Raw genomic sequence first — 25,384 nt, 5'->3', positions numbered from 1 at the left:
TGATCTAAAATAGATTTTAGCAAATAAAAGTTCTGTTAGAGGTTTCTGGAATATAACTGTCACTGAAGAAGACTTTGTTAAACATGCTGCTGAACGTATACTATTCCAGAACAAAACTTTTCAAATACCATACGCCTCAGAAATTGCCACCATCATCCTGCTCCATAGCTAAGTGAACAGCGGCATGAAAATTGTGTGACTGCTTCCAGAATCATCTGCATGTGAACTCCGAAGCTTTTGCTTGTTTAGTGTGTTTTTAAGAGTCCTGTCCCCAAGGATACTCTGGTGTCTTACATAATGTTACTTCCTTTGGATGTCTTCTCCCCAGCTGATCAGATTTAAACCCAGTCAAGAGCAGCAATGCAAGGAGAAGCCCACAGATGCACAGGCATTTTAGGAAGGATGACGGCTCTGATGCAGCCAAAACAGACAGATGTCGCAGAATCGAAGCCTTAGGGAAAACAAGGCTCAGCCTTAGGGAAAAAAAGGCTCAGAAGCAGCTGCTGAGCAGCACTTGTTGCACACGGAGGCCCTGGGTGCCCCATGCTCGGGGATGGTGTGCACGGCGGGCACCGCGGGCTGCGGGAACCGTGCCGAGAGGCACCGCGGGATGGGGGAACCGCACTGAGAGGCACTGCGGGATGGGGGGAACCGTGCCGAATGGCACCGCGGGATGGGGGAACCGCGCCGAGAGGCACCGGCCGTGCTGGCGGCCTGCTCCCCACAGCCAGAGCCTGAGAGCAGTGATACATCCCAGTGCCACTGCCTGAGCACCAACCCATCCCAGTGCCACTGCCTGAGAGCACTGATCCATCCCACAGCCACTGCCTGAGCACCAACCCATCCCACAGCCACTGCCTGAGAGCACTGATCCATCCCACAGCCACTGCCTGAGCATCAACCCATCCCACAGCCAGTGCCTGAGCACCAACCATCCCACAGCCACTGCCTGAGAGCACTGGCCTATCCCAGGTGGCACTCAGGACACTGGAAAATACTTCCACTTGCTGCAGTGGCCAACGAGAGACACGAGTATGCCAATCCACGCTTCCACTTGACCGTTCACTTTTTGCTCTTTCTAAGCTGGCTTCATGGTTTCCCTTCTCTTTTCCTTCCTCTCAACCCCACTTCTTGACTGCTTCTTTGCCTTTAGGCATAAATAATCTCGTAAAAATTACTGTAAATTTATGGTTGTGTACATGCAAAAAAGCAGAACTATTCTTGTAATACCCACCTTCTAAAAGACATTAGGAATAAGACTGTCTGTGATCAAGGGCAGTAAGTTAGATTTGTTTTGCTGACATCTCCAGCCTCTTTTTTACACACACTATATCATGTCTATTTAAAAATACAATGGGGAAATGGGGAATTCCCTGTGGAACAAATTTGATGCCCTATTTAAAACAGTGGCAAAGTTCTAGGAATTTAGGACCTTAGCCACTCATGTTAGCAGGGTGATAAATAGCAAAAAGAGACTGTTATTCTCTGTGTATTCCAGCCAGCAGAATTATACAAGATACACTTTGACTCTGCATGGCCCTGGACATGCAGACAGGTAGTTCTGGAGCATCCACGTGAAAAGCTTGCACAATTTATTTCCACTTGTTTAGGACTTACTCCTTCTGAAGATGCAGCTTCTAGCTGCTTTTCCATCCTATTACACAAACTTCTGCTTCAGTTGCACTCATTTAATCAGGATTACTGTCAGGTGGGTTTTCTGAATAAAACTTCCAGCAACATCATTAATATAATGTTCAATACTGTTGAAATTTAACCAAACACTTTGATGAATTGCTAACTTACTCTGTTAATAAAGAGCAGGCTGTCCAATGAACTACTGTTGTCACAGTCAATAAGGATGAGAACTACTTGGCAATTGTTTGGGGAAAATAAACCATTAAGAGGGTCAGTAATATCAGAGGACTACTACTGTTGACAGGTATTGTCAGAGATGATTAGACACCTTTACAAAAATGCTTACTGCAGGGTGAAAAGTTGTCTGACACCATAAACCATCCTGTCAGCAGTGCCTTAACTGAAAACACAAGCCAACAATGCTGTGTATATAAATGTCTCCTTAACTGGCATTTCCAGCTAGGAAAAACGCTCCTAATGAACTCTTCTCGTGTGCAAGCATGGATAAAATCTGTTAGTGAGATGGGTGAAATGTACTTTCTAACAGGAAACAATTCATTCCCTCTGGAGGGCTCCTACCTGTAGCTGCCACAGGCAGTGTCCTCTGCTCGTGCGGTGCCACCATGGGATGTGCTGGGACACCCTGTGCTGGGACACCCTGTGCTGGGACATCCTGGGACACCCTGTGCTGGGACACCCTGGGACACCCAGTGCTGGGACACCCTGTGCTGGGGACACCCTGTGCTGGGGACACCCTGTGCTGGGACACCCTGGGACACCCTGTGCTGGGACACCCAGTGCTGGGACATCCTGTGCTGGGACACCCTGGGACACCCTGTGCTGGGACACCCAGTGCTGGGACACCCTGTGCTGGGGACACCCTGTGCTGGGGACACCCTGTGCTGGGACACCCTGGGACACCCTGTGCTGGGACACCCTGTGCTGGGACACCCTGGGACACCCTGTGCTGGGACACCCTGGGACGCCCTGTGCTGGGACACCCTGTGCTGGGACACCCTGTGCTGGGACACCCTGTGCTGGGACACCCTGGGACACCCTGTGCTGGGACACCCTGTGCTGGGGACACCCTGTGGTGGGACACCCTGGGACACCCTGTGCTGGGACATCCAGAGCTGGGGACACCCAGTGCTGGGACACCCTGTGCTGGGGACACCCTGTGCTGGGACACCCTGTGTTGGGACACCCAGTGCTGGGGACATCCTGTGCTGGGACACCCTGTGCTGGGGATACCCTGTGCTGGGACACCCTGTGCTGGGACATCCTGGGACACCCTGTGCTGGGGACACCCTGTGCTGGGGACACCCTGTGCTGGGACACCCTGTGTTGGGACACCCTGTGCTGGGACATCCTGTGCTGGGACACCTGGTGCTGCTCTGGGACCCTGCCTTCTACAGACCACGCTGCCAGTGCTGCTCTGGGAAGTGTGGCAGCACTCACCAGGCAACAGTGGGGAAAATTCAGCTATTTCATATTTTTTATTCCAGTAAAGGTCATTCTGAACAACTGTAGCCTATATCTAGGTTCAAATGCAGATCATTTAGCAAACTTTATCACATTACAGGGAGTGGACATGCCTCCTGTTCAAAAACTCCTTGTGCTCGCTCATCTGTCAATTGTCCCCACATTTTATATCACCAATTTTTTTATAATACAAAGTATTTGAGATGGGATGAAACTATAAAGCATCAATGAAAACTGAGTTCTTTCTGGGAAGAGCTGAGACAATTTTGATTTGGCTCATTATATTTTTGAACTTAGGTATGAGTCCTCACATTTACTAAACCATTTCTCACTTTTAACTTCAAAAGGGGAAAAATCTCAACCACTCTTCATCAGGAAATTATTTACTATTTTCATATTTTCTGAGAAAATGTTGGATCAATTTACCTTCAGCTCTGATATGCTCTCAGATTGTCTAAGATGCTTTTCCCTGAAGAAAGGATGGTGAACGTGGACTGCCAATACAACCTTTGGGTGTTCTGAAAGTTTTAAGGCCAAATATATAAATAAAAATATGTTGATATTTTTAATTTACAGTCAGCACTAGTGTGAGCTGGTACGTAAGTGTGATTTCAACAAAAGGCCATTCAACCAATCAAAGGGTGACATCTAACTTTTGTCAGCTACCAGAGTGTTAGCTTCTTCCTCAAAATTGAATTAACACTTTTTATTTCCCTGAACCTGAAAGGGAGAGTTGGAGTTGGGTTCCCTAGATCTCTTCCTAACAAATTACCCCATGTAATTTATCTTCATATGCACATCTTAGGCAGCAGATCTAAGCTAAGCAGTAAGACACTCTGGTGTTTGAATTAGATTATCTGCTTCACAGGTACCAAAACACTAACAAGCCTCGGTGATGCTCTGCGAGCCAACTGGCCACGGTACGTGTCTCACTCCAGCCAAATCAGGAGGGCAAACAGAGCCCTGCAAACACAGCAGTTATGGAGCACTGTGTTAAACAGCTGCTACTTGCACAGGCTGCACTAACACCATGGTGATAGCACCAACAATTGGAGTCAAAGGTGACAATGGGACAGGGGGTCACCCGGGCAAACCAGCAGCAAAGGGCGGGATGGGTAAACAGGACTTGAGCCCTGAGTCTGGGCACAACACAAAACAGGGGGGTTAGTGACATGGTGTTTTTATCAGAACCTTTTTAATAGATTTATGCTGGGCATATTGCTTTTTGGCTTAACAGTCTTCTTTAGAAAATACTGGTCTGTAATATGCCTCAGAGTGAGCATTCCTGTATCACCAGCATTGCAGGACCTTTTTCAATGTAAAATATAAATAAACCCAGAGCCCATTTTTTTTCCAGAAAGCACAATGCAACCCTTCACTTTCTGTGAAGAACAGCCACCCAGCACTGTGGTGTCCATAACCACCCTGTGGCCTGACCCTGGTGACAGGAGGACACGTGCTGGCACTCGCTCCGTGCCAGGACCTGCCCAGGACCAGAGGCTGGCACACGGCTGATGGCAAGGGGCACACTGTGCCCCCCAGAGCCCTGGGGAGGCCCAGCTGGCAAAATCTGATTATTTGGCAATGCCAGTGCCTCAGCAAGCGAACACTGAGTGATGAACTCTATTGCTTTAATAACAGTAATGCTGTACCTCACGCAATGTATGCAATACTGCTACTATTACAAGCGGATAAATGGAATTATGAATAATGTTGGGTTGTTGGGAAGGACCCAGTGCTGACTTGTTGTACCAGAACAGCCTGATGTTACTATCTATGACTGTGATTGAGCTCGATGTCTTTTCTGGGAATGTGCCTCCCTGGGAACCTGAGGGAAGAAATGGGTCAGGATTCAAGCTCCAAACTACTGGGCTTTTCAGCACTACATTCAGACGGGACAGCCTGGCTGGCAGCAAGGACCATAAGCTCTTTAGAATACTTTATTTATTTTCTGCTGGCAGTGTGGTCTGTAGTCCTTACCTCTCACATGGCGTAGAGTAATTCTTTGAAACTTTTTAAATTCATTTGTGGTCCTTTCTTTTCCCCTTTGCCACAATTCCTTAAACCAGACCTTGGGTAATGCTGTCTGGTTCCTCACAAATTAAAGAAACACTCTGTTTCAATTTGAAAATTGAGAATTGGTGAGAGTGGCACTGGTTTAATGTGAGTGGAACCATGGAGGCAAGATCTGTCTGGAAAATCACTGTAATAATTAAATTCATATTGTTTTGGAGGAAATGACAGCTGTCTCTCTGTTTCCAGCTGGGAAATTGTGCTTCAGCCTTAGGTGCTGGAAGCACCCAGACAACTGCATCATGTCAGGTGGGAATTTGTTTCTTGGGGGGCTGAGAGATCCATGGATGATTTCAGATACGTCACTAATACCTGGAAGGAGTTTTACAGTGCATGAGTGAGTCTGAAGTATTTCTGTTCAGTAGAAACTACTTCTTAGTTAGCAAAAAAAAAAAAAAAAAGTGTTATAAAAGTAACTGATGATGCAAGCACAAAAACAACCTCGGGCTTTTTCATCTGTGTGCCTAACTCCCCTTTTGTGAGACAACAGGACCAGCAGCACTACTGAGCAGGCGTTCTAGGAAATGAGAATCCCATTTGCTTCAGGAGTGCTGTCCTGCCCTATCAGCAGGCAGTCTGCACGATCTGAGAACATGCAGAGAGGCAGAGAGAACGCTGGAAAGGAAGAGCAGCCTGCTGACACCTAAACCATCATCTTGGCCTTCCATTTCATACCCAAGGGTGACACTGGGGCTCTGTGCACTGGCACCCAGAGGTTCTGCTCTTCACAGTCTCTGCAGAAGGGAAGGAACAAGGGAGCACTCTGGGCATTGCTTCATGCAGAGCTGGCTGGCTCAGTGTAAATCAGAGCACAAAAATACACGTGTCGTTGGGAAACCTCCTAGAACAGAGAGGGGTGATGGGACAAAATACAAGGTAGAGAAAAGATATTTTATGGACTAAATAAGATTTTTGCAGAACAATGAGCCAGTGTTAGAGAGCATTCCAAAGGAGGAACTCTGCCTAGAGTAAATGAGATTCGACCTGTCTCCTGCTCAGAGGTGTCAAAAGCCAAGACACTGCCAGTGCAGAGGGTCTGCTTGAGACAAATATCACACACAGGGTATCTAAGACACAAACATATGTCCAACCGGTAAATTACATGACAGCCTAATTCAACAACAAACAAGAATAGGTCACTTTAAGAGAATGATTAACACATGAGATTGCTGTGCATGCAGCCTTATCTGAGAGCAAACCTTGTATGTGGGTGTGAACTCTTGCTAAAGTCAGCTCCTATCTTTGTTATACAACAGCTACAAGAATAATTATAATAATTAATGGAGAGCAGTGATAAAGGTAACAATTGCCCACCTGTATATTGACACACTACAATGTTTTTGCTTCTTTTTTTCACACCTCCTGCCTTTTGCAGTGATTGCTGACTACCACGAAGCCCTTTGCAGCCTCGCACTGCGCTGTTTGCTCGTGGCCAGACTCTTCAGCCTGTGAGTGACAAAGCTTACAGAGTTTAAAATTCTAACTTGCATTTAGTCTCCAGCGGCTTGGGCTGCTATATGCTACACTAGATCACAGAGGATAACAAGATGAAAACATGAACATTCACTGTATAAAGTAAAAGACTGCAAAATACAGGAGTGGGTGAACAGTGTCTGAGGAATATTCTGTTGGAATGATTTTGTACAGGTTGTCTAACATAGCAGAGCTGCCACGTGGTCTCTTGTTGAACTGTGGCTGCCTGACCTGTGGCAGGTCTCAGCAGGACAGAGGAAGGGTTTGCGAGGGAAGGGTGGGCTCTGACAGGGCCCCAGGAACGCCCGGCCCCGGCTGCCCTCCTGCCCCTGCCCTGCAGGCTCCAGGGACCTGGACAGAACGTGTGGGAGGCCCTGTGGACACAGCACCAGCAGATCTGGGTCCAGAACAGGCAGGATGAGCCTCTTTCCCCTGCAAGTTCATTCCCTGCATCTCTGGCATGCTCCTCTGGGCACAGGCAGACAGGGTGAGCTGGCATGCGTTATGCACATACATTCAAGAATTGAAAGGAACCCAGAATTGAAGATGAGTTTGGAAAATGCTTTAGGGATGCTGAACAGAGATGAGATAACTGACAGGCCTGCAGATGCTGTCAGTGCTATAAAATCTCAAAATGAAGGAATGGTTTGGGTTGGAGGAACCCTTGAGCTCAGTCAAGGCTTTGTCCTAGATGGTTCTAAGGGATGACTACCTGAGAACCTCCCTCTGCACTGCATCATGATGGTCACCCACATCAGGAAGAAGAATTCACAGTAGATCAAGCAGACATTTGGTCTTAAATTACAGTATTGCACTGGGGAAGAACAACAGATTAGTTTTGAGTTCCTTAAGTATGCCTGCAGAAATGCTAGGTTTAGATGTGGCTGTAGGAGAGCTCAGAAGTGGCTCTCCAATCCTTCCCACATTCAGAGTTAACTAAAAAGTCCTGAAGCTAATGTGCAGTAACACAGAGTCTGTCAAGACTCCGAGGAAACACCTTTGTATGTGCAGAAACATTAACTTGCTGTGCTGCCTTAAATACCATTCCATTTACAGATACAAATTCAATTTGTAACTATAAATCTCACAGAAGTATTATATAAGTAATTATTTATACACACCAAAAATTATGTATGATTAAAAATATTTCTGTTAAAGATACATTACTGGGCCTGTGGCCATGCAAGGACCACAGGATGGGCAATAGAATGTCCATGCCTTAATACACTGAAAGCAAGGAGGGATGGGTGAAAAAACATCCTAATAAAAAGCCAGTTTGCTCTTTATATATACATGCCATCTCTCAGTATATAGTTTTTTTTTTACCATTTAATATTATTATTACTATTACCTAGTTGTTGAGAAGGAAACAGAGTGAGCAGAACTAAAACACACAGAGACTATTTACACCTAATTTCTGATCTGTGCTTGAGGGGAGCATGACACTGAAAAGCTCTTACGGAGTCTGAAGAAGCTGAAAACTATTCATGGAACAATGTATTTTTGGTAAGCCTTGCTCTGGCTGAAAGCACCAGTGTTGGAGAAATAAAGAAGAAGAGTATGTATGGTACAAAAATTGCACCACCTCCCCTCACCTTCACCTACCCTGACCAGAGACATGACGAGTGAGACACGCTCAGGGACGCACACACCCTGCTGGTCTGCTATCATACTCAATCAATAAGGACAATTTAGAGTGGTGGTAACTCCATGCACACTTCCAGTGTCCCAGGGGATCAATACAAATCAGTATCACAGCTGGCTGCTAAGAAGCAATGAGATTATGATCACAAAAGGCAAGCTCCCCAAATTTTTTTAGTGTATGCCAAAACATCATACTTTCCTATCTGTCCACAAAGCATAAAATAGTAGTATTCAAACATATTAAATCTATTAACAGGAAAGTATATAAAAAGCATAGTTTTATCTGCCTTTTTTCTACTATTTTTTGAACTTTTTCTTTGTGAATGCAGTATTTCTTTCCCTTGAAAGCAACTGTGAGCTTTGACTTCCTCACTCTTGGAAAGGGACCATACATGTATAGAATGGCACCAAATTTTCCACAGATTTCTCCCAAATAGAACTGCCATTTGCAAAATGCTTGGTTTTGTATGATAGCAATAGCTGTCCATTCATGGCTAAAACACCTCAGGGACACTCTGACTAAAATCATGCATGTGTACTAAACCAGCCAATTTATTCTAACAGTCTTAAGTAGTTATATGCTGTTTAGTGAAACTGAAAAAGCAGAATCTAAGTTCCTGCCCTCATTCCTGATACCCCTCTTGGATTTCCCTGAGTGAGGGCAGTAGGCTCTGCACCCCCAGCTGACTGCAGTCATCAAACAGCTGGAGGCAAAGACTGTCTTTATGGTTGCAATAACTGATTTAACAGGTGGTCTGGGCCCAGTGCTTAGAAGTCCTTCCACATCTCTGAGCACACATTCCTGCCAGGTCTGTTTTAAGAGCAGCTATAAAAGACAGGATCAGCGGAACCCACATGATGAGCTATGGAGCACTACTGGCATGTGGTTTATTAGTGATGGAGGGGATGTGGGGAGAATAAACAATCATAAAAGGAACAGACATCATTAAAATTTCTGCAATAAATATGGGAACGTTCACATTTTACCAACAGTGCAAGTAATAATTATGTTGCAGCTAGTTAAATAAATGGATTATATATGAATCTTACCTGGGAGGAAATGAGATGTCCAGTTCATACAATCTGTCTTTAAAGACTGACAGCTCTCTGTCAAATTCTAAAAGCTATAAAAGATAGAAATAAATGCTTTCACTCTTTAATGTTGAACTGCAGCAATTTAAAAATACTACGTTATATAAAAGGAAATAAAAGAAAACTATGATCACACATAGCTTGAGGTATAGCCTTCGTAGAATAGTTTTTATAACACAGTGCAAAACTGTCTGGACTATTTTGATACATAAACAGTGCCTTGAGAAAAGTGTTGAAAGCATTAATTTTCCGCAGTGAAAGTTGTAACACTGGCTCTTCACAGCACTGCCCTGTAAGCACACTTACACCACAGGAAGGCTATATTTCTTGAAATTTCCTTAGTAGTCTCTTCAGAGATAAACTAGACTAGCATTAAAAAAGAACAGCAAACTGATATGCTAACCAGCCCATGAGAATGTCAGTGAAATGCATCGTATCAGTCTGTATTATCTTTAGTGCAGATAACAGGTACAACAATCACAATGTGCACATCACTCCTCCCAAGCAAAGCCGAGTTCCTGTACACCTGCTCTGGATGGTGCACGGCAGAGAGCAGACAGAGGGATACGAGACAGCAGGGAAAGGGTGCTCCCAGGCAGAGCACACAAGCAGGTGTTTAACAGATTTCATGTCCTGTATAAATATTAGTCCCAGCCACATTTGTTTTCCCCACGAGCTCTACAGAAAGAATAAATATCCAGAGTGTCTGTTCATAAACACAAACCCACGCCCAGCTCAGTGATAGCTGTCCCCATTAAACCCGTAGCTGTTCTGACGGACACAAAGGATGTCGCTCCAGACCCCGGCCGGGGTGCAGCCCCATGTCCCGGGGAGCTGCAGGCTGCAGACAAAAGCTCCTCATGCCCATGGTGCTGGCCCTGGCTCTGAGCGCCACTGTCCCGCGCCACGGCGGCGATTGCCCGCCGTTCATTAATCATGTCCCATCTCACAGCTGTGCTGATACCATTGTATGAATGGCAGAGGTTCCCAAAGAAATTAGATCGTGTCCCCCTTTCCCCTCTGTCACCTCATAAATCATTCCTGAAATGTGCAATTAGCAGCTACTTGTACACATTAATTATCTGTGTGAAAAGCAGCTACCTGAACCACCTGCACTGCTGATTAGCTCCCTCTCCACGGCTCGCCCAGCTCTCTCCAGGCTCTCCTGCCATACGTGGGTATCTTTACATGAAGATGCCAGGTGATGGGCAGCTTTCCCTGCTTTATTTCATTTGACACCAAACTCTGTGAGACAGTATGCTGGAAAGATTCTGCAATACCAATAACTGTGACAATTTGTGCTTGTTTTAACATCTGATTGAAAGCCTGAGAATTCAATATGCTTAGATAAATACTTTGAAATATCTATGTGGGAACTTACAGTATGTATCTAATAATAAAAGTGTTGGGCTGGTACAGCACTCACTGGTCTAACTGAAGCAATCTCAATGCACTTGAAGAATAAATGGATGTTTCCATCATCATGAATGTTTCCAGGCTCTGATTCTGTATTTCAGTAAGCAGAACAGATTGGTAGCCACAATACATAGACAATGGCTATGAAAACAAATGTCACCATCCCTTTCCTGCTCTGTGTGTCTCCATTTTAGAGCTATCAGCCATCCTGTGTGAATCTGGGATAGGAAAACAAGTTGCCATCCCCAGTTAAAACTATTAATTGAAATGCATGTCTGTACATTTTTCCTACTGGTCCAAGTAAACTGCTCAGAGTAGGGAAGGGGAGGTGTCAGGACAAAGGCTGCTTCTGAAGTGTTAAAATTGCGAGGACTGAATGAAAGAACAATGCTCCACAGAACACAATGGTATAAATTACTCATGGGCATCCCAAGGGTTGGCGAAGTTCAATAGATGCATTGTCCTCTCATACCAATTCACATTTTCAAAATTTTATACATTCAGATTGTTCTAGCTATGATGATATTTGCAAACTCAGTGAGGCCTGGGGTTTAAAGGACTAAGCATTTGGATGTGCATTATCATCCACAGAAGTTTCTGCTGTGTTTGTTTGCTGCAGTTGTGTACGCAGTGTCTGTGCTATGCAGATGAGCTGCTGACACTGGTGGCAGATAAAGGAACAAGACAGCATTGTGTACTGTGCTGCCAGTCTCCCAAGTTTCCCCAGGTAAAGCAACAGCTTCAACCTGAAGCCAAAGCCCAGCTGGGTGCTTAGCAGGATTTAGGGAATGCTCAAGGTGAAGAATTCATCATGACATGTAAAACAAACAAATATTTTTACTGGATTATTTGCAGAAGCCTTTACTTCCTGCCATATATTAAATAATAATGCACTTTTAGAAATGATTTTTTCCTAGTTATTAGGTGACTGTTACAGCACATGTAACCCTCTGTCCAAACACGTCCGGCGAGTGTGCAGCAGACACCTGCTGGCTCCTGCAAGGGCAAGGACAGGTTATCTGTGAGCTCAGGGCTGAGCACGGGAACCCCCTACAACTCTGCATTCACCTGGCAGCACTGCAGGCAGCCAGGAGAGCAACAGAAGAAATGATGAAAACCTGAACGGTGCACTTTGAGAAAACTGCAGTTATTCTTTTCAGCAGAAGACCGTGTTTTAACTATTATTTTTTGGTGTGAAAAGCACTTGCATTCTCATTTAAGCCTGTAATCTCAAAATGCAAAATTTTTGTTGCAAAGGCAAGGTGTTCACTAAGCCTTGTCACAATGAATTACAAATGCCATTTGCCCTAAAATCAACTTTAGTTAAAAGAAGGCACAGGGCCTGACATGGGCATCAGTCAATTCTATCTGCTTTACAGGTACATGGGTGCCTGGAGCAACCTGGCGTGACAGAAAATTAATGAAAATTAACGTGGGCAAGATGATACTGAGGAGCAGTCAGAATTTCACAGGGTATTGCCTTTACTTTTAAAGCATCTAACATTGTCTCTTAAAAACCCCACCTGGAACATACTCCTTTCATGGCAATTTCACCACAAGCTGCTCACTCATTTCCATACTGCACACCAATCACCACTGTGAATAATGTCATTGCTGGAACAGGAAACATGAGTATGTCTGTCACTCTAAATGCCTTCAAAATAACAACAACAAAAAAAAGTTCAAAAGCCAGAAAGCAATATATTGTTTTATTTAATTTACTCATAATAAGATCATCTTTAGGAACCAATCTTTAAGGTGTTACATGACATGCTGTGGTAATTTGAGCAATTACACAGAGATTTTAAAATCCTGTGACTGGCAGACCATTCCAGAATTATATATCATTGACGGTTTTCAGAAGATTGTTTTTTTTCTCCAAACTAAGTTTCACCAATGCATTTATAGCTAAATAACAGTGAAGATGATGCAGGGTCTACGTTTTATCTGCTCCAACACCAAGTTGATGATATTACATCAAGATGTTTGCTCTACAATGTCCAGTGACCAGCCCAACAGGAATGTCTGATGAGCACCTGCATGAAAACACCATCCATCCATCCATCCATCCATCCATCCATCCATCCATCCATCCATCCATCCATCCATCCAGTGTATCAACAGTTAGCTGCTACAGCTGCTACCTGCCAGCCACTGTGACCCTCGCTGCTGGGAATGCAGCCACACAGTATGTGTAGGAATGACTGCATTTGCAGTAAAGGATATTTCCTATTTATTTTGAGGAGAATTAAAAGCTTTCAGGACTGATGGCTGTGTCAGATGCAGTGCCCATCACCTCCTAGGGGGATTATCAGAACTGCAGGCTTTCCAGGGTGCTGTGTATTCTGCAAAACCTGCTGAAGGGAGTCTCACTTTTTGATCCCTTTTTATTGGCAATGCTGTAACATGCATTTATGTGCTGGGGTGGAAGAGAAAGCAATGCACAAAATTCTAAATTCCTACATTATGCAGCTTCACAGTAATCAAAGGGTTGTAAGAGAGTCTAGGCAGTTGCAGAAACCGAGGTTCTGCTTACTTCAATTTAAAGCACTGGTAAAAGGTCAGCATCTATTGGGTACACTGCAATGGGCCACCTTGGCTAAAATCATACACGTATGAACCCCTTCAAACAGGGCAACTTAATTCAGTCATTGGAGTAGAACAACGGCAATTACTCATCAAGACCTACAGACCAAAGTCAGAGCACTGGTAGATCAGGAGGTGATATTAGCAGCATTTATCAAATCCATCCGCAGGGCCCACAAGAGAATTCACAGCTGTGAAAGGGAAATGAAGTTTCAGACCAAAAAGAGGAGATGAGCATGCAGAAGTGACCTCAGAGAATTAAAACATGCGGACCCTGGTCACTGTAACCTCCTTTGCCAGTCTTGTGGAGCACACATTTTTTTCCAAGAGACTTTGGAAAGACAGTAATTTTATCCATCTTTCCAGTCCAAGTAAATGATTTAGAAACTGATTCAGCAGTCTACTGACTCCAGTAAAAGCCTGTGGAAACGCTGATCCTTCCCACTTATCCATGAAAATGCTGTACATAACTCTGCCTGATATAAAGCTACTTCTTTCTCTAACAAAGACTATGTAAAATTATCTATATTACTACATACTTTGAATCTGAATCTTCTTTCTCTCATTGTCAGTCTTTAAAATCATGTTTCACAGAAAAAACTCCAAATCACTGAATATAAATTTACCATTTATGCTGGTTTTGTATAATATTGTATTTCTGCACATATCCATGTATCCTGAATGGCAGTGTTGTCAAATCACAAACACCCACATAAATGTGGATCCATGGCACACAGAGAAATGCGGTCCTACAGCCACAGAGAAATGGCACCAAAGAATTGTTCTCAGCATTAGGGGGGCGAGGCACAGCCCGGTGCTCGTGGCACTGAGGGCTGACATGACTGGTATGGATAAGCTGTCCAACACCCTGCTAACAGTTCCAAGGGCTCAGCCACCCCTCTGCTCTGCAACATGCAGCAGAGAATCCAGATCTCATCCTGTGAGACTTTTGTTACTTGAAAAAAAACACATCAGAAATCAGCTCTCGATGAGAAGACTGGAGCATACATAAAGGATAAACTAGCGAAGAAGCCAAAAGCACTGACGCAGATTAAGCCTGGGCTTCCACTTGTGCAGCAGCAGTGAACTCTGTGCTGACCACAGAAGCTCCTTGCACACCCCAAGGGCTCCTTGCCCAAAGGCTGCCCTGCAGCAGTGAATGCACCCCATCCAGCCTCAGCTGCCCTGAGCCCAGCAGGGCCTGCACCCCATCCAGCCCTGAGCCCAGCAGGGCCTGCACCCCATCCTGCCCTGAGCCCAGCAGGGCCTGCAGCACCAGAGGCAGCACAGAGCCCACGGCCCCATCACCCTCTGTGCAGCCAGCTCCTCCAGCAGGCAGGGCCTGCACCCCATCCAGCCCATCCTGCCCTGAGCCCAGCAGGGCCTGCAGCAGCAGAGACAGCACAGGGCCCACACATCACCCCGTGTGCACCCAACTCCTCCAGCAGGCAGGGTTTGCTCCCCATCCAGCCCATCCTGCCCTGAGCCCAGCAGGGCCTGCAGCAGCAGAGACAGCACAGGGCCCACGGCCCCATCGCCCTGTGTGCAGCCAGCTCCTCCAGCAGGCAGGGCCTGCTCCCAGTGCACAGCCTGGTGAGAGGGCAGCGTGCCCCAGGCCAGGGGCTGTGCCCCCTGACTGCCAGCTGCTCACAGCTCAACACACGCTTTCCATGCTCTGATGGGAAAACTGCGTTTTGCTGCTCACTCTCCTGGGATTCCAGTGCTTACGTCAAATTAAAAGAAAGTTGACTCTGGAAAATGTATTCACGCAAATTGATTTTTCACAACTTTTCTGGGACAGACACTAAATATTATTGCAATAATTCATACACTGTGCATAACAGCTTGTGACAAAGCTCCTTCAAAACATCAGGAATGACTGAGTGGATGCTGTCTTTAAAACTGAAAGACTTTAATTAGGAATATCCTACTTGCAAATATGACACACTCCATGGATTATTTCATTAAACTTAATATATCTGTTACTGTGAAACATTAGTTTGTCCCACTTGGGAGTCCAAACCCCCATGCACCATCCTGTTACACAGTTACTTGTGAGCTGCAATTTGGCAAAAGCATGAAATATGGAGAATACAGTTTCAGTATTACTTGTAGAGTAATTAAAAATGGAATTTTCTTGAGGAACGATTATGAAGTTTTTCTTACTCAGGCCCCACGGAGGGCCCAGAACCCACCTGTCCATCCTTGCAGCTGGGTACCCCACTCCCATCTCTAGCTGTGCCTTTTGAATGAGTGTCCTCAATAACTTTTAAAGTTAAACTAAGTATTTGCTTTTCTCTGTGCAATCTTTTGTGCATGCAGACATTCATCTGGGAGGTTATCAGGGGTACCTGGAGAGCACAAGAGGACTGAGCTACTGTACAGAGATGGTGAAAAAACAATTAAACACCTTTCTATTCTTATTTGGCTTGTCACAGACTTTGGGCAAGATGTGGCAGTTTTGGTATGGTGCTTGTGTGCACAAATATTAACTGTAAGGGATGATGGTGAGATCCTCAAACTTGGGGACTGGAATGCAGGTGCAAACGTTGCTTCCCTGAATATTCTCTTCCATGTCACACAGGCTAAAAAGGGCCAAAACACATTAGCAGATCATACTACAGGCTGGATCACAGAGTGCAAATACAGACGCTGAACCAGTGCAAATACAGACGCTACTCTTAGGGCCAGACTTAAACAAGAGCCAATGCCTAAAAAATAAATATATCACAGTACACTTGAATTATCCAGCAGCTGTATAGAACAGGGTGGGAGAAAAGTAATGAAATAATATTTGTAACTTTGTGCTATGCACAAATTTTACACCAGAATAATTAATCTATTTGAAGCTTGCAGTAAACAGCTAACCCAACACATCTGGATTGACTTGTTTGTGCAATCTGGATTTGCATTTATGTTTTGCTAGTGAGAACAATTTATTTGTAGTATTTCCTATCTCTGTCATTTCTCATTTTGCAGTTTATCCAGTGGCATATCAACTAATCACTCATTTAAGCAAATGCAATTCTAAACACAAGAATGCTGCTTCTGAATAAAGATGCAGAGCATGAAGCCATTTTCCTATTAATACTTTATGAAAATCAGGCATCTCAGAAGACTATGTTAAATAGAAGAAGCAGTTTCAGGATAGACAGGATTTCCTTATGACCAGTCTGAGGAAGCAATGGTCCTAAGCAATCAATTTCCTTTCTCTATCCTAATTTGCCCTTATACATCATATTCAAGATTTTATCTGGACAGGGGCTGGTTGGCTCAGTGGATAAACCTCTGCCTTTTCACCTCTGGGATCATGGTTCAAGTCATACCCTGATGAAATGCACTTGATCGTCCTAATCTAGTTCCTAGTGGACAGTATTCCCATTATCTTTAAAAGGGTCAGAGCCAAGGCCATTGGGAAGAGTGCATTGTGCTATATCTTGTCTGTTGATTAATACATTTTCAGTGACGCCAGATCCTTAATCTTCATAAGCATACATATTCTCACAAAAATCTTAATAGAGGTCCCTTGTGGACTATATATTTCTGCTCAATTTGTGTATCATTTCAGGATTTCCTGGGAATACACGCAATACCCCCCCAAATATACTGCTTAAAATGTAAAAGTATGTTTGCCTGTACTGTTTGCAATAACATCTCTAAGTTAACTAGCATGATAACACCTCACCTTAAATCACTACTTCTCAGAGGGAAAACAAGACCTGTAACTCAATCTGCACTTAGAGCACATTATAATTTTCTCTTGAGGCTGAACAGACACAGAATAAAGGGAATTTATTCTGTGAAGGGAAACTGAGTCACAACATAATCTCCATAAGAGTTCACTGTTTGTCCTCTGCACCAGGAGAGCTGCTGCACAATTAAAATAAGAAATAAATCACTTCCATTCCATGAAAATCCAGGCTTGGAATCACTGGGTTTTTCAGCATAACACTCTTGGCTCTGGTTGGAATGAAGGCTGGTACCCCAGGGCCCCCTGAGCCCTCTGGCGATGCTGGAGCTGCATGCAGCAGCACCTTGGGCCAATCCTTCTGCCCCCGAGCAGCCCAAACCCCGGAGGGACACGGGCTCTGTCCCTGTGGGGCTGGGGCAGCCGGACCCAGGGACAGCAGGGACAGCAGGGACAGCAGGGACAGCACAGCTGCACTACTAGACACCCGTTCCACAAAGATCAATAGAAAAAAGAGATCATGATCCTAGCAGGAATATCATCAGGTTCCACTCTCAAGACAATTAATTCACTGATCACTTTTACTACACAGTTGTGGCCCAAATCCTAAGGACAGTGCATTAGCTTCTGCCTGGATTGATTCTTTAATATAGATCATAGGAAAGACAGGAATGTAGGTACCATTCCTCACTTCTAAGAGCAGTTAAAGATTATAAAATGATTCCTGATGATTAAATCGTTCCTCTGTAGTCATTACAGGTTTTTACATTCTGACTACATATTTATTTAATGGACTACTGAAGAAATACAATTTAGTTTGTGGTTCTTTGGTATAAGTCAATAACCTGATTATATTTTTTCAGTACATAATTACACTTGGCTTTCTTTTCTTTTGATTGTTTTGAAATTAACAGAGAACTCCTTCTGAAAAAAACCTCACTTATAGCCTGATCTATCACAAACAATTAAAGCATCTCCAAATATCTGGTAAAAGTGTAGGCTTATTCAAGAACTCCCTGCCCCTATTCTGGAAGCACCGGCATGGCTGATTTTTATCACTTAAGGGCTGACAATGCAAAGCTACAACTGTGTTTTGTGTGGGTGACATGCTGGTGAGCCAGAGCGACCCCAGAGCCCGCAGGAACCCGTGCAGGGCTCCAGGGCACCCTCTGCACCTGCTGGGCCACAGAGCAGGGATGGGCATGGCGGTGGCTCCTGGCCAGGGCTGCTGCCTCTGGGAAGCTGAGGGAACCCTCATTTGCCCACCACTCCAAAATGAGAAGCCTCATTTGTGCTTCTCCACCACGCATGGACAAGAGCAGGATGACACCATGGAACCAACCAGCACAGCCTGGCTGCGTCCTGCCCTCCAGGGCACAAACGCTGAGCTTTTGCTAAGTGAAAAACAACAACCTGGCTGTGACCTGCCTGGTGCCAAAGTGGAACTGTGCACGCTGCAGCTCCTCCTGCCCTCGTCTCTCAGTGCTCACCCTCCCCACGCACCCACAGCACAGCTCTGTGTGCTGCGGACTCACACCCTGCGCTGCTGCATGCACCACAACTCACAATATAATCAAATAATAAAACAGTTCTGCATTACTGCAACACCTGCTTTCAAACAGGCTTTATCTTTTTTCCTATCACCACACAACTGGGTAAATCTGGGTGTTTCGTTCTGAAACACAATGATGCAGAACAGTCATTGCACTCTGGGGTAATCAATATAGGTAATTGCTAAGCCAACTTTGGAATATGCTACAGCTAAGTCTGAATAAGCTACAGATTAGTTTGGGAAAATTAGATCTGACAGATTACAGTATGCATTTCAAACTGAATTTCTGTTAAATAGGTGATTTGTATCTATATCAGATTTTTCATTAAAAATAATCATTTTTATAAATATATATTATGATTCTTTTTGTTGATTACAACGTAAAAAGGAAAGAATAACTGTGTATGGACAATGAAAAAGTAGCCTGTTGATAATAAATATTTGTCAGGCCTTGTCACATCTGTAAACATTCCAATGTAACTGAAGAGACACAGCACTGATAAAAAAATACCCTCTGAAAAATCAATGGATTTTGAGCTAAAGCAGTTGCTAAACACACAGAAAACATCTTTATCCAACAGCCCCAGTGCTGTGAAAATTCCCAAGCCTTGCATTGGTACAGCTAAGGAAAATTTAATCTTCCCAAATACTCATCAGGGCACTCCATCCTGCAGACCTGACAGCCCCACTTATAATTAATTATACAATTTCGATGGGAATATCGACTGCACAAAGCTATAAATCATAGAAAAAGTCAATAGGCATGGACACATTCAATCATGTCCCGACCAATGATTACTACTCTTAAAATACAATAATTATTTTCAGGAGCCAGCTTGAATTAAATTTCTGTCAGGCCGGTACAAGACCGGCGGTTGATGAAGGATGCGATGGATTTTTTGGGTTGAATTCGGCACAGAGACATTTATCGTTTTAGATAGGTAGTTTGTTTTTAGTGATCATGGCGCTGCGTGTTTAACTAGACCATGAAGATTAGATTATCTCCAATGGCTCATTATATCGTTTATCTCTTTCCTCCATGTTTGATCTGGAAGATTTCCCACTTCTTGACGCATGAAAGAAATGACTACTGATTTTGAAATGGAATGTGTTTAAGTGGGATTCTGCCTGTACCTTCACACCCCACAGCCCTGTATGCAAATCAAGCAGCAGCCATCCAAAATACCACTGGGACAAGCCAAACAAGCACCAAGGACAGCTTTACACAGCTTCAGGAATGCACTGGGGGAAAACACAAACGACAAGTACTTGAGTTGTTTAAAAAAACCTGGAAAAGCTGTAATAATTACATACACAGAGGAAAAATTTGAGACAGGAATGTGATTAATATGGGAAAAGGAATTGGGAGGAGACTTACTTCTTTGAATTAAATGTCCCCAAAACTGCAAAACATCAGTGAAAGAAACATTAGGCATTTCCCGAGGATGCATTCACCTTGTAAATTGAAACCAAGGAACCCCAAGCTGCTCTGACAGCAACTGCATTTGAAGGTACCACAGAGTGGAGTGAGCACCAGGCCACACGAGCCATGCTGTGGGACAGCAGCAAAGACCAGAAGGGGAATCAGATCTTCACCCCTCATGGGTCTTACTCATCAAACTCTTCTGACCTCAACAAATGAGTGAAATCTCAGATTCTCACATGGAATCAATCTCTCAGGTGAAGCCAACTTAACATCAGAGAGGCTTCAGCTGCCCTCCATATCCTAGAGCCCTGCAGACAGCCCTCCAACAGCCTGGCTCTCTGTGAGCAGTGAGAGAATGAGCTGCAGGCAGGGGAAAAGAGGAGAGAGGTGGAGAACCAGGGATCTCTGCTCAACCCATCCCTGGGCACCAAGCTGCCATGTGCCCTGTGAGCGGGCACACTGCGTGACTGGTTCAGAGTGCAGCTAAACTGGGAGGGGGGGACGAGGGCCCCCTCTGTCTTCCCTTGGATACATAACCCCCAGGAACCCTGGATGAAACGGAGAAAGCTGCAAGCAGTGACACACAGCTTTTCCAAAATGAAGTGGCTACCATTTGAAATAAAATCACATTAAAGAAACTATGATGCCCTTCTCCACATAAAAATCAGACTCCTTATTACAAATCAGAGTGTTAGTGTCCCCTGTCTGCTTAATCCTCTTGGGAAGCCCTGCATGCTTATCCAAATAGTGACAGTCTGCTGCAGAGCTTGAGATTGCTATTCTACTTACTCTCGTGTTTCTAGTATATTTTTGTAGACTTAGAAGATCCAGGTATTTTCAGATGGGCTTTGCATTTAAGGGCTTTTCCTAAGTTACTGTGTGATGCACAATGAGGAGCTAGGAAGAAAAACAGGATGCTTGAAGAAATGCAGACTAGAGGACAGACAAGAAAAGTGAATTGTTGTGTACATTTAATTTACAATATATTTGTATAAAAAAGAAGGTAAACATGCCAAAGTTAGGAATCTGTACACAAAAGAACTGGCTAGGTGGTGAGGAAATCTAGAGCAGTTATTGTGTTGGCTGAATTATCTCTTCTCATTCTTCAGACAGGAGGGATGATAAGGATAAAGGGCTGGTTAGAGAAATGCAATTTGTATGTGAGTTCCCAACTTACTCCTTTGAATGGGTTTAGCAACGAACTTACCGCAGTGCCATTGTTGTCTCTAAATACGTCTTGATTAAAATAGTCAAAGAGCTTCTTTTCTAATTGCAGCATAACCTAAATAAAAAAATAGGGAGAAAGGTCAGCAAAGCTCTTGGACTCAGTAACTCAACACCCAGCTGCTGGCAGTGACCCTTTCAGAGACATGCAGCCCTTTAAAACCACACATTTCCACTTGTCCAAAGCCCCTTGTCAGCTTGCCCATTTGCTTGGCTGGCAATCACTTAAACAGATCCAATTAACTGAGCATTAGGTGTGACAATCTATATCCTCCCCTCCCTTTACATTATCAGTTTGGAACAACTATATTCATGCTTTGTAGAAAAGAAAATGAACATTCAACACTGTTTCTATTTACACTGGGGTGCCAAGGGCATTAAGTTGTTTACCTTTCGGTCATTATCAGATTCACGAAATATTAGCTTGACTACTTCATTTGTGTCAGCTGCCCGGATGGTCTGCATCGTGGCCTTTGCACACAGTGTCTAAGAAAAACATAAGGGGAGAAAGGGAAACAAGCTATGCAACAGAAGACCAGATTTAACTGAACATTATCAACAGATGTATCTTCAATGCCCCCCATCAAATATAACTTGCTGTAGGTCAAAATGCAAAGCATTGCTAATTTAAATCACTTCCACTTATGACGGACTTGAAACAATAAACTGAATTACCACTTGAAGAGAAACAGGCAATATTAAGAAAATATCAATCAGGAAAGGCAAATAGTCATTCAGCTTGTACTATGTAGACAGCTTCTTTCACAGGTATCACTGTATGCTGTATCACACATTACTTGCAAACATCCTCCAAACCACTGCTTACAGATAATGACCAGGTTTTGTGCTGATTCTTAAGAGCTGATAACCACATTGACACTACAGCTCTGCGAGCTAACCCTTGTTTGAAAAAACATCTGCCTATACATTCATGTTACAAGTATACTTTGCAAGTCCGAGAAATGCTTACACAATCTGACAGCAATTTTCACAATTTACTTTGCATAGCAATTTCCCTCTTTTAAATAAGAGACATCATGTCCCTAGATATTCTGAGGACAGAGTGCCTAAAACATGTTATGAACCAACATTTTATCAGGCACAGATGAACACAGATGAACAACTTTATATCAGGCGTAGTATGAATTTCCACGGAAGTGCTGGGCCTTGATCCATTGGCCGCTGGCCTGGCTGGGACCCGGTTCCACAGGCAGTGGGGAATAACATGAAATGGGCTGCTCAAACGGTTGGCTCCACCGCATGGCAACAGGTAAAAATCCAGAGCTTTTAGCAAAGCAGTTAGCAAAGCTTTAAGTATGTTAAGTGCTTTGAAACGGAGGCATCTCCATCTTACTGGGCACATTTTGTGAAGTGCCTGGGCAAGAGACTGCTGGCTACTGTGCAGAGCCACCTGTGCCCTCTGCCTGGCTGCTGGGAACCACAAGGAAAGCCAGAAAGCAGAACTGAGGAAATTGTTCAAACTGGGCACTGTTCAAAGACAGATGTGTCCCCACACCTGGAGGCAACTCAGCATCCACGGCTGCTGCTGAGGCACACGCTGCTGACAGGATCTGTGCACAGACATGGATGCACATACTGGCAAACACCTTCCTGAACCATTTTGCTAGAGGTTGTTAAGAAAAGTGCTTTCTGTTAAAGAAAGTAACTGAGTCAAGGAGAAGTAATGAGGTAAAGAGGTAACAAGGAATGAGATGCTCACCCCATTCCTTTTCATAATAACCAGACAAAAGGTTTTCATTTTGCATAATGTTAATTTGTAAAATAAATATGTTCTGTGGTATAGACTTTATGTTCTGTGGGACAGACTTTCACGTGCTTCTATCTCTCACAGACAGAAATACTTATATTTGGACTCATTATCAGAGGTGCAGTGTATACCAGACACAACACTATGAAGTACAGCTCACTTCTCCTTTCCCCTTTCTCGCCTTCTCCTGAAGGCAGGAATTCACGCCAAACATGTATTTAAACAAAAATCCATCTGCTTCCAAATAATTAAGATCTCAGCTGAGGACTCAGTGCCAGAATGGGAACAATCTGCCAATGGACATTTTGCTCCCATTTGATAAAAATTTGATCCTTGATGAAGGCCCTTGCCTATTGGCACAGTACTGATAAAAAGCAGCAAGTTGAGTGCTTTCATTTTTAACAAGTAACTTGAACGGGATTTGGTAAAAACCCACAAATCTTGTTATTTTTCTTACAAGTTTGTGAATTAAACAGGTGTTGATTCCCCATCTCAATGAAAAAATGACGTCCATTTCTGACAAACTTTTCCCGACCGTTTCCTCTGTCCCCAAAAGCAGTGCCACGTCCGTCTGACGCTGGGTTTACCCCAGAGCCCAGCACAGCCGGAGTGCCAGCAGAGCTGCAGGTGCGTGCCATCACAGTGTCACTGGGGCACTGGCCCCGCGGGCACGGGCTGCTCTGAGCGCTCCATCTCCTCTGCACCCAGATTTACCAGGGTGCTTTTCGGGAGCCTCGGGAGAAGCGGGGCAGCACGCAGGTTAAACGCACCGTGCCCGGGCCATGGTGGGAGCTGCACCTCCGTGCCCTGCCCTTCTCAGCACCGACTGTACCTGCTCCCCGCAGCACGGCGGGGCCGCTCCCTTTGTCTGCCCGCACACGCGGCGCCCTCGGCCATCTGCGGCCACAGGGGCCGGTGAGGTAATCCAGCGCCGAGCCATTCCCCGCCTCGCTCCCTCCACGCCCGTCATTGAAATTCAGAGCACGGAGCAGATAATCGGGTCAAGCCCAAAAAAAGAGGCTTTGGGCTCATGTGTCACAAATCAGTCTGGTCCCTTCAAACAGCACACCAGATTAGAACAAGCACCCGAACAAACCAGAGCGGAAAACCCGCAGCTCTCTAAAGCTGGTTTCAAAAGCTCTAACAAATCGCTCCATCTTTCACTCATTTAAACTTTCCAAATGAGGGTCAATACGGTCCCCGAGCATCCAAATGCTAATGCGCTTAAGTGCGCTTAAGCAGCTTTCCAGAGTGAATGGGCCAAAGAAGGGCTCGAAAAGACACGGCAGAGTTACTGTCACTGTCAAAAAGTCATTGTAGCCACCCCCAGAGTGGTTGCAATTCAACAAATTCATGATTTCTGTCTCTTAAAGGCATCTGCTTGAGAACATTTTTTTCCCTGAGCTGCTTTATCTCACAACGTCAGGCTGGCTCCAAAAGAAAAACCCTGCGATCGACTCTTGAGAACCAATACAGAGAAAGGACCCACATACCTTATTGCTTTCAAATTTCACACACACAAAAAGTTACCTTATTCACAGACAAAAGTGATTGGGCAAAGGTTCATTTCTTATACAAGCTGGAGGCGCTCCTTTTTTCCTCCTCCTTTCAATTTCTGCACAGTCGTAGTCACCCAAGCAGAAAACTTTCAGGATCATGTGCCTTTTTAGGCAAGCCTGCTTATGAAGGGATTTTTTGTTGCTAGCAAAGAAAATCAAAATGCTATGAAAACTCACTGTTTTTTGCCGGGTATTCCCTCAAAGGTATATTTTTACAAGGGCAGAAAAGGTGAAATCAGATATCATAACTCGACATAACTTCTTTTTAAAAAAACATCTTTTTTTTTCTTTGGAAACAAGATTTGGTTAAAAAGCTTGCAGGAGGGCTGTATTCAGAGCTGAGGGAGAGCTCAGTAGCCAGCCTTTCCCTAGCAAACACAGCCATATCTTATTCCTGTTTTCCCATACTATACACAGGTAGATGCTTTGTGGCACTTCTGAAATAGCCCTTTGCGATAACTTATGTGTACTGAATTGCAAAACACAGTAACAGCTTTCCTGACAACGGCCGTGGAATGTAATAACAACATCCTGTTACACAAAGCTAGGAGGAAATGGTTTTTATATTTACAAGAGACAAATCTGAAACTACTTCTAAACTCGGCAATTCTCAGAATTACACTTGATTTACAGCATAACACACCTTCTGCTCCCCCATACACACCACAAATCATAGTGTGTAAGACTGCATTTCTTCATACTTAGAGTAAATGGGATCCAGGCATCAGAACAATCGTTATATACATAAAGCACACAACAGTCTATA

At 44.4% G+C, this 25,384-nt stretch overlaps 1 protein-coding gene across 3 annotated transcripts in view; it reads right to left on the bottom strand.

Moving 5' to 3' along the window:
- Positions 1–25,384, bottom strand: part of INPP5A (inositol polyphosphate-5-phosphatase A) — a 177,561-nt gene that overhangs the window by 9,395 nt on the left and 142,782 nt on the right. For all 3 annotated transcript variants that reach the window (XM_074545467.1, XM_074545469.1, XM_074545468.1), the window contains exons 10-12: positions 21,682–21,777; positions 21,275–21,349; positions 9,358–9,431 (exon numbers count right to left, since the gene is read on the bottom strand). In XM_074545467.1, coding sequence (XP_074401568.1) covers positions 9,358–9,431; positions 21,275–21,349; positions 21,682–21,777 — 245 coding nt within the window. The remainder of the gene's footprint in view (positions 1–9,357; positions 9,432–21,274; positions 21,350–21,681; positions 21,778–25,384) is intronic.

The sequence above is a fragment of the Zonotrichia albicollis genome, chromosome 7 (genome assembly GCF_047830755.1).
Source record: "Zonotrichia albicollis isolate bZonAlb1 chromosome 7, bZonAlb1.hap1, whole genome shotgun sequence".
Classification (NCBI taxonomy): Eukaryota; Metazoa; Chordata; class Aves; order Passeriformes; family Passerellidae; genus Zonotrichia; species Zonotrichia albicollis.
This window is presented reverse-complemented; position numbering and strand designations above follow the sequence as displayed.